General features: G+C 56.6%; 1 protein-coding gene across 2 annotated transcripts in view; it reads right to left on the minus strand.

Moving 5' to 3' along the window:
- Nucleotides 1-9,580, minus strand: part of TMEM132A (transmembrane protein 132A) — an 11,803-nt gene extending 2,223 nt beyond the window's left edge. The window contains exons 1-9 of one of the 2 annotated variants that reach the window (XM_006911239.3): nt 9,452-9,580; nt 6,753-6,967; nt 6,302-6,520; nt 5,193-5,524; nt 3,807-3,956; nt 2,580-2,775; nt 2,358-2,501; nt 1,048-1,250; nt 31-307 (exon numbers count right to left, since the gene is read on the minus strand). In XM_006911239.3, coding sequence (XP_006911301.1) covers nt 31-307; nt 1,048-1,250; nt 2,358-2,501; nt 2,580-2,775; nt 3,807-3,956; nt 5,193-5,524; nt 6,302-6,520; nt 6,753-6,967; nt 9,452-9,551 — 1,836 coding nt within the window. In that variant the 5' untranslated portion in view covers nt 9,552-9,580. Of the gene's footprint in view, nt 1-30; nt 308-1,047; nt 1,251-2,357; nt 2,502-2,579; nt 2,779-3,806; nt 3,957-5,192; nt 5,525-6,301; nt 6,521-6,752; nt 6,968-9,451 lie in introns of both variants that reach the window. The other variant, XM_006911238.3, reaches the window with a different exon arrangement.

The raw sequence follows: 9,580 nt of genomic DNA on the forward strand, positions 1-9,580 counted from the left end.
ACCCACACCTTTCTCAAAGGGCCTGCTCACCTCGATAGAGGTGACACCAGGCTCCCGGCCCACCAGGATGCGGCCGCCCTCCAGCAAGGCTACACGTGGGTCCTGCACGCGGGCGTGCGGAGCCACGAGGTGGGACACGTCCAGCAGCCAGTCGGGTCCAAGCAGGTGGGTGAGGCGGCGACCCCCATCAAGCGGGTGGGCCGCAAAGGGGACAAGGAAGCGCACACCCGCGCGCTGGTACTGCAGGTGGCAGCTGCGGGTACGCCGCTCCGCCTCCTCTGCTCCAGCTCCCTCCGGCTCCAGCGCCCTGCCAGAAAGGGGCGGCCCAGGGGTGGGGCGTCAGCATGGACTCCGCCCCTAGCCGCAAGGACCCCGCCCTCTGGAGACCCACCCAACTCCCAATGGGCACCGTTCTTCAAACTCCGCCCATAGCTACACCTGTTGGGTCAGCCCCCTCTCTACTTGCAAACTGGGTGCCCCGGTCTCATTCCTGATTGGTGCCTGTGCCTATCCATCAGCTCACACCCTCTTCCTGCTCCTTATTAGAGACTTCCAGAGGAGAGCCCCTCCCATGGGAAAAATCTAGGAGCATTCATTCTCTCCAGGGCCTGGGACGTCAAGTTCCAGAGGCCTGAGGCCACCTCACCCTTGGGCTCTGGTGGGACCCCCCTCAATATTTTCTGAGCTGAGTGCCATCTTAGGCTTTAAGGATATGGCAGTGAATAGACAAAACCCTGCCTTTGAGGGCTTACATTCTCGGGGAAGGGTGTGAAGGGGGTAGACAGATGAATCAGATGATGTAGTATATTAGAAAGAGATCTGTAACTTAGAAATGTGGCAGGGAAGGAGGAGAGGGAGTGTGGGGGTCGGAAATGACAAAGTGGTCAGGGGCTGGGTGGTGAAGGGCCAGGATGGGTAGCAGGAACCGCGAGTAACTAAGCAGTTTTTCCGATCCCAGCTGGAGCCCATGGCTGTGTCCCTCAGGCCCTCTCTCAGCTCCACAGCGACTCCGCCAAGGCCAGCCAGCTTCCCCAGGCCTCCACTCACCCTTCAGCTGGGCCGGGTACCCTCCAGCCTCGGACCTGCTCAAGAGTGGTGTCCGTCAGCTCGACGCGCAGCGGCAACAACGGGGCCCACACGGTCAACCGCAGCGAGGCCCGCAGCCGACGCCACCAGAAGTCCACCCGCACCCCCTGAGCGCCCTGGCTTTCCTTGCCAGACACAAACACAGCGTCACAGGTCTCAGACACCTGTGGGAGAACAGAAGGAGGGATTGGGCTAAGCTGGGAAGACCGGTGTGGACCAGAGAGGACAGCCCTGACCCCACGCCCTAAGAAGAAGTAGGCTTCTGTATTTGCTGTAATGCATGTCCTTAGATCAAGAAGTATTTCGCCATGAATCCAGCATCGATTCTCCCTGGAGGAGCCAGCCAATCCAAGTTTACCTAGGGCTCAGTGGGAAAACTGGCTATTTGCATTCAACAGAACCTTTCTCCTGAAAGAAGCGGGTTTGAACCCACGAATTTGCCTCCTCATTAGTGCAAACCTCTGACTTTGTTGCCAGAGCTACCTGGCAACCAGCTACAGGTAGGTAGGCAGAGGTGGAGGGACAACGCAGACCTACCCACTGGAGCCACTTACTCAGGGCAGCCAGGATTTAGGAAACACAGGCTCCGGGCTTCCCCTCTTAGAAGTTCGAAATGGGGAAAGTTGCCAGGCCTCTTTTTGACCTCATGGGGTCATTATGAGGTTACAATAATAATAATCATGATTTTTATCATTATATCATTTTTTTTTATTTAAGCGAATTGACTACTTTCTTAATGATATTTCAAATTGAGTCAGAAGTAAACACATTGTTACAGAGTAACAGGACAGGTGGTCACGTAAGTCTAGAAGGGAAAACAATTATATCATTATATCATTATTATTGTAACAACCGTAGCCGCCCATTGTTTCAGCTCCTACTCTCTGCTGGTTACTGTCTTAGGGTGCTTTTAATTCTTACAATTTAATTCCCATTTTAAAGCTCAGGAGACTGAGGCTCAGAGAGGTTAAGAAACTTGTCCACCATCACACAACTAGTTGCTAACTACGACGGATTTCCAATTTCAACTTTCTAATCTCGAAGTACATGCTCTCAACTTTCCCACAGTAGTTCATTTGCCAATGCAACAATGAACGTGAAAGTGCCCAAGTTGGGGGTGGGTTGTGGTTACAAAGCTCCCACTTCATTCTGGAGAGAGGTGGTGGGAACAGAGGAAGTTGAGGACCTGTTCTCTTGAGGATCTGAATGGGGAAGGAGGAACGCTCCACTCGTAAATGCAGACTCACGTGGGGCTGGCACATGCCACTCACCTGCAGGACCTGCGGGTTGGCCGACTCACAGCCAATGTGCTCTGTCACCTCCACCAGAGCCCCCCCACTGTCCACAGTGACCAGGCGCACGGGGACATGCCTCGGCACTCCCGTCAGCGGTGCAGTGTTCACCAGCTCCTCGGCCTGGGGGTGCAGGAGAAACTCAGCTCCGAGCTCTTCACCTCCCTCTTCGCCTGACCGGGCAGAGGGGGGACCCCTTACCTTGGCCAATGGGACAAGGGCTCTTATGTCCCGCTCCGATACCAGGATCTCCCACACCATTTTGTCCTTCTCTGCATCAGGGGCCTGGCCTGGGTACTCCAGCTGCCATGTGACAGGGCGAGTGACTGCCACGCCCCCACTAGTGCCATTATCCACCAAAAAGTCCACCCATAGGAACTTGGACAGTTCAAGGGGACTGCTGGCAGGAGAGAGAGAAAGTGAGTGCTTGCTAGCAGCCGAGCACTGTCGTAAGCACTTCCTGTCCTCACGAGGTAGATTCTTTGATTATCTCCATTTTATAGATGAGAAAACTGAGGTACAGAGGTTATATGACTTGCCCAAGGTCACAGTGAAAAGTGGAAGGGCTGGGATTATACCCAAGCTCAAGCTCTTATTCACCCTTGGACCCTATAAGATTCATGAAGCCGCTTAACCCCCACTGGATGCTTGCTGGCTCTCCTGCCTCCTGGGCCTCCTCCACTCAGACTCTGCCTTCCATAGCCAGCAGGGTGCAGATGTACCTGATTCAATTTCTGTCCGGGAGGAAGGTTCACTTCTAAGCCTCAGCACTGGCACTCAACACCTCAATAATAACCCTCGCAGCTTTCTTTGATCAAGCACCTACTATGTGCCGGGAACTGGCCAGGATGCCGGCTATGCAGTATCTTGCTTCGTTTTCACAAGTGAAAGGTGTTATCCTCATCTTACAAGTGAGGAAACTGAGGTTCTGGGGAGGGGGTTGTGGGAGGCCAATTGGCTTGTCCAAAGCTATTCATCCCAAAAGTGTCAGAACCAGGATTTGAACACGAGCTACAAAGCCCATGGCCTTGACCCGGGTTCAGGTCACGAATAAGAAGAGTTTGTAAATGTTCAGAACTGCAGCTGGGCTTTTGGAGAATACTAATTGCCCAACCAAAGGGCCCCATTTTGTGGTGGTGGGAGGTGGGGTAGTGGCCGTGAGGCCTATAACTGGGTGGCTTGGATAAACTGGCATCACCTGGAATAAGCCTCGCAGACACTGTACCTGGCACATAATTGGGGATGGATAAACAGTAGTTGAATGAATGAATGCTATATCGGCTTTGTGCTGCTTCCTTGAAAGAGTCTGTTTTTGTCCCTGCTCATGTGGAAATATGGATGCAGTGTGACAGCCCTCTTTCCTGGAAACTCATAAATCTGCCCACCAGCCCTCCCTCCTCTGCCCCCCAGGGGGAGAAAACCGCCCACCTGGACTCTGGCCCTGCGGGCCCGGAACGATGGCAGGTGATGAGGGTGGTGTGGTGCTTGGAGCCCTTGAAGCGGTCCAGCCTGGCAGTCCAGAGGGTAGGCTGGGCTGGGCGGGCAGCCATCACATGCAGCCCCTTCTTCACCTTGATCCTGGGAGGAGGACACAGGTCCAGTGTGTCAAGGTGGGCGATGAACTTGTGGACAGGATCCGAGGGAGAACACAGGGGGCTAAAGATGCCAGCCTCCGGTCTGGCCTGGCCCGGCTCAGGTCTGAATGTCCTCCTCCTCCTCCTCAGACCCAGAAGGACCCCATCTCAACACAGGTCATGCCACGCAGCTCTCCTCCACTCCAAGATCACTTACGACCTGCCCCACTGACCACAAAGTCGAGGCAGCCTGGCATTCGAGGCCCTCCAGGATGTGGTCTAGTTTCATCTTCGGCTGTGACATCTCTCCCTCACTTTTTGCTTTAGCTCCATCTAAAGTTCTTTCCCACACACACCATTCACGCCTCTAAGCCTTTGTCCAGCCTGTGCCTTCTGTCCGGCGAGCCCTTCCTTTCTCCACGTGCTCATTCTTTAAGCCACCAGCAACTCAAACACCATGTCCTTTAGAAAGCTTTTCCCATGGCAGGATGAATTTCCCCTTCCTCACCCCCTAACTCAAGCCCCTGCATACTGTGCACCTTCGTCAGAGCATCTACTCCAGTTCATGCCCGTCCGGCTCCCTTCCCTACCACTGGGGACCCCTTAGGGCCAGGTGGGGACCAGGCCTTCCTCCTCTCTTCATGGTAAAATATAGCACTGGGCGTATTTGAAGGTCCAGGAAAGACCTAATGAGTGTGTGAGTGAGCTCTGGAGGGTGTGAGAAACATGGAAGCAGGACAGAAAGGGTCATAAAGAGAAGGTCCTTCCTCTGGAGAAGAGTGGGCTACGTACAAAGGTGAGGGACCCCCGGCGAGGCTGGGAAGCACGAGAACATATGCACGAATGTAGCTGGGGCAGACGCGCACCCCGGGGCATTAGAGCATCCACCACCCCCAGGCCCTGCACTTGCCAGTTTTCTAGCTCTGTCCTATTTCCCCTCCCTGGACCTCACAGCTACCATGTAAAGTGGGCAAGTTAGCCCCAGTGGACAAAGGAGCCTTGGGGAGGTCCCAGGAGAAGGGAGCTTCCTACTTTTTAACTTCAAGTTCAGGCCTATGCCTACTGCTGGGGCTTGCCTGCTGCCAGGGCCATCACAGCACTTGGCCCAGAGGGGCTTTGGTGGACGCATGTTTTGCAGAGGTCGAAGATTCTAGGAAGGACTCTGAGAGGAGTAGGCACCTGCCCCGTCTTCCTGCAGAGGTTCTTGCCTCCGGCCCACCCCCAGGGGCCCGGCGCTCACCGCAGTGTCAGGACGTTGGCCGTGAAATTGTGCTGAAGCAGGAGGGTGGCACTGAAGAGCTGGCCGGGCCGCACGGGCACGTCGGGCACCCTCAGGGTCACCGCCTCATCCAAGGGCACCTCCTGGGACTGTGGGGGGTCTGCCGGGCGCAGCTCCACACTGCCCACCGGGAGGGCCTGTTGCCCAGCGCCCTCCTCCCCGCCGGGGCCACAGCCCCCAGGGCCCTCGGCGGCAGGCTCCAGCGTATAGGCCAGCTCAGCCCGCGTTGGGGAGTCCTGGGAGAACCAGTGTGAGGGGAGCTCCAGCTCCACCACGCAGGCGCCCAGAGATGGCTGCAAAGACATGATGGCCGTGGTTGAGTGGGGGGAGGGGATTCCCGGCACCCATGGCAGGAGACGCAGAGCTGGAGGCGTCCCTGACAGGCAGGGCCAGCATGGGAGAGATGAATCTCAGGTGACATAGCCAACTAGCGACAGGACAGGGCCGGGGCTGGGTCTCAGAATGCATCGAATCTCAGGTGACATAGCCAACTGGCGACAGGACAGGACAGGGCCGGGGCTGGGTCTCAGAATGCATCTGTGGGGCCACTCCTCCACCTTTGGGAACAGCCCATCCCAGTGCCTCCCCTAACCACCGGGGGGTCGCCCGGACTACAACTTAGGTTTCTCAGCATCCCAGCGTCCACAAAACAGCACTCTTCCGTGGGTTCCTATGCTAGCCTCCGAAATAGTGGCGATCGCAATTATCAAAGTAACACTGACAATAATGTAAACACTCACTGAGGGGTTGCTCTGGGCCAGCATTGTATTCATCTCGTTTACTCTTTATTCCAACTTCATATGAGGTCGGAACTGTTGTTACCCCATGTTACAGATGAGGAAACTGAGATTAAGTTACTTGCCCAAATCATATACAAGGGACTGAATCCCATAATGAGCCCTAAATAACTCCTTCACAGGGTCCCGTGAAAGCTGGCAGAGCGGCATGGAGTCAGGTGGTCCATGACCCCCAAACTTCCCAGGAGTGGTGAGCCCTCTCTTCCTTCCTCTGGGACCACCCTCTGGCTGGGGCCGCCGCGGGGCCAGCCTAGGTGGGGCCCGCCCACTCACCTGGAAGCGGCAGGCTCGGTGAACAGTGCCTGCAGCGTGTGTGGCATGGAGCCGGGCACAAGGCAGGCTGCTAGACCCCGGTGGGCCATCCTGCCCTTTGAAGTGGAAGAGAACCCGGGCATGGGGCTCTGCTGGAGTCACAGCCGCTTCCACCGACACGGCCCGCACATCCCATTGGACTGGCTGTTGATGGGACTCAGTGACCCGAGGAGGGACCACCTGGAGGGAGAACAGGGGTGCTCAACACAGCAGAGCATAGGAGGAAGCGAGAGCTGGCAAGATGGGATGCCAGGTTTCCACTTCCAGCCTGGCAGGAGAGAGGCTTTATGGGCCTGAGTTTCTCTCGCTGGAAAATGAGCACGGCTGGGGCTGGGGCAGGGCCCCGGGCCATATGCAGCAGCCTCAGCTCTGAGTCCTATTAGCCCAGGAGTCCCTGGTGGCCCATTCTTACCTGCTGAGTGGTAAAGGGTGGGTAGGAGGCCAGGAGGAGTGGCTGGGCCTTGGGCCACGGCTGCAGGAGCAGAAAGGTCTCAGATCGGGAGCCCAGAGAGGAGTTGGCAGGTGGGTAGTGGCCCACCTGCTGCACTCGGAAGTGCTCAGGTGCATCCAGGAGCTCCAGGGCTGCAGGCAGGTAGATGGGGTCCAGGGGTTCCTGGTCACAGTCCACTGAAGAAGAAGGGGTAGAGATGGTGACAGCTCCAGAGCTGGCAGGGGCTGAACTGAGCTTGGTCCTGGGGCACAGTGGCGGTGGGCAGTGGAGGAAGAAAAGGGTTATAAATGTCCTATACCCACCAGGATGGGGGAGTGGATCTCTCCATTATACAGATTAGGAAACAGACTCAAAGAGCCTCATGCGGGTAGCCTGTGACAGGGTCAGGATTTGAATCCAAGTCCAGGACTGGACTCCAGTCCCAAGCCATTCTTCCTGCCTTCCACAGACCCAGGCCTTCCTCCCTCCAGCAGAACCTTCTTGATGTCTCCTACTCCCCTATTCCTATCCCTTACCCAATTGCCTCTGACACCAAGGCATTTATGGGGTACGGCTTCCCAGACAGGGCCTATAAGGTAAAAGATGGTGACCAGGTGAGCTTTGTAATAGTGGTGACCCTTTCTCCGACTCTGGGTCCTTGGCCAGACTTGGCTGGGCATCCACCCTCCCTCGTCCTACATCATCACCATGGCAACCTCACACTGGTTTCCCAAACTTGCTCCCTTCTTCCCTGTCCCAACTGGGTACTGAAGTGCAAGAGTGGGAAGAGGGTGGTGGGTGGGGATCATGAGCCTGAAAGAGTCTGGTACCCAATAACCAGAAGGACAAAGGACCACTAAGACCATATTTGGTTTGTACCAACTGACTAGTAGTTAGCCTTAATAATAATAAACATTTTTTGAATACTAATTAAGCAGGCTACCATTTTAAACACTTTACATGTATTAATTCTTTCAATTCTTGTAATAACTCTGAGAACTAGTTGCTTTTACTGTTAATCCCATTTTATGGATGTAGAAAATGAGGCTGAGAGGTTAAGTTACTTGCCTGGGGTCCTACAGCTGGCGTGTGGCGGGGAGTTAGAATCCAAGCATCAACCACAGGACCACCCTGCCTTCTCCATTCTCCATCTCTCTCTGTCTCTGTCTCTGTCTCTTGTCTCTCTCTCTCTCGGCTCTATGCCACTTGCGAAGGTATTTATTCCCTAGCTCTGAGTCTCTTCCTCCTCCTTCACGGTCAAGAGTGAATGTTGCCTCCTTAAGAAAGCCCTCCTTGATCGCTTGTCCTGCCACCAGTCCCCACCATCATTTGCACCCCTGGTTGCCTCCTTCTGAATGAGTTATCTTCTGGTTTATCAGCTGGAGCCTTGTCTCACTCAACCTGGTTCCCAAACTGGGCAGCTCTCCCTAGAGAGGATGTTCTAGGAGCCCAGAGATCTGCATTTACATCCTAACTCTGCCTTGGTGAAGGTTGGGTCAGGTGTTTAACATGTAGGAGCCTCTGTTTACTCACCTGTAGAACTGGCACTTAGCGATACTGTGACAGGGGAGGACTTTGTAAACTATGGAGCTAAGTCTGGAGGAGGGGTTACTGCTGCTGCATAATAGATGTGACAAGACTTTCCTCATCCCTCTGTGTAAGGGGTTATTAGGGCTCCCGCAGGGTCCCCTGGGGAGGGGAGCAGGTGGTTGAAAGCAGCCCCAGAGCCAGCTCCCTCTCAACGCCACCACTGGGCTGGGGTACTTGATGGTTTCAACCTCCTTCTAGACCCTCCCCACCAATGAGCGTGAGTCTGAGACCCTCCCCCCTCCAAAGTGTAACAGGTGAGTGACTACGGCTCCCTGGAGGCAGCCCCTGGTTTCCCGTCCTCCTCCTACTCCATTGCCTGGATAATTGCAAGATGCTCTGAGGCCGGACTCCCACGGACTGCCGGCGCCCAGAGCTCAGCTTTCTCGGTGGAGGCAGGGGGGTTGAGAATGCCTCGCTACCCCCCACTCTCCTGAGGCATCATCCACCTAGCAGCCAGAGCCCATGCCGAGGGCCGTGCAATCCTGCCCGGGGCACAGGGGAGTCGCTGCCCCTTTCTCCAGTGATGAGGCTCCCCATAAAGATTGAGGAAGGCACGAATGAGACAATCACTTGAGACTCCAAGGTCAGAGAGCTCCTTGCGGGAGGGGGAGGGCGGCTGCATATCTCGCAGGTCCGAGGCAAAGGGGCCGCTTCCCGTCCCCGGCGGTGCGGGGTGAAGCTGGCCGGGGTCGATGGTGGAGGGAGGCCAGGGGCCACAGGGGTTCAGCTCTTTGGAGGGCAGACTGGGGAGCGGGTGCGCCTGGGGCAGGGGGCAGCCAGGTTAGATGTCCTGGCTGGGGGGCGGGGGAGAGGAGGAAGCTCGCCGGAGGTACAGACCCGGTGGGGGTGGGGGGTGGCGAGGGGAGCCCCGGGACCGGCTTGCTCTGGGTCAGGAAGGAGTTGCCGGGTGATGCGAGGTGAAGGAAGCAAATAGGGACGGTTGGCTGGGGGCAAGATCCCGGGATGAGGTCTTGCCAGCCCTCAGGGCACGCCGCGGGCGAGCCCGCTTGGTTTTAGTCCGAACACCCGCAGGTTTCCGGCCTTGGCTGGGGCCCAGCCACCCCTCGCCCTGTCCCTCCCCTCCCGCTGACCTCTCCCGACGTCCAGGGCGAGGGCCACCAGCAGGCAGAGCCACGGGCCGCAGGGCCCTCGGGGAGCCGCTGCCAAGCGCCCCGCCATCCGGGCGCACATCCTTCCCACAGAAGGCGGGGACTAGGCCG

The sequence above is a fragment of the Pteropus alecto genome, unplaced genomic scaffold (assembly GCF_000325575.1).
Source record: "Pteropus alecto unplaced genomic scaffold, ASM32557v1 scaffold43, whole genome shotgun sequence".
NCBI lineage: Eukaryota > Metazoa > Chordata > Mammalia > Chiroptera > Pteropodidae > Pteropus > Pteropus alecto.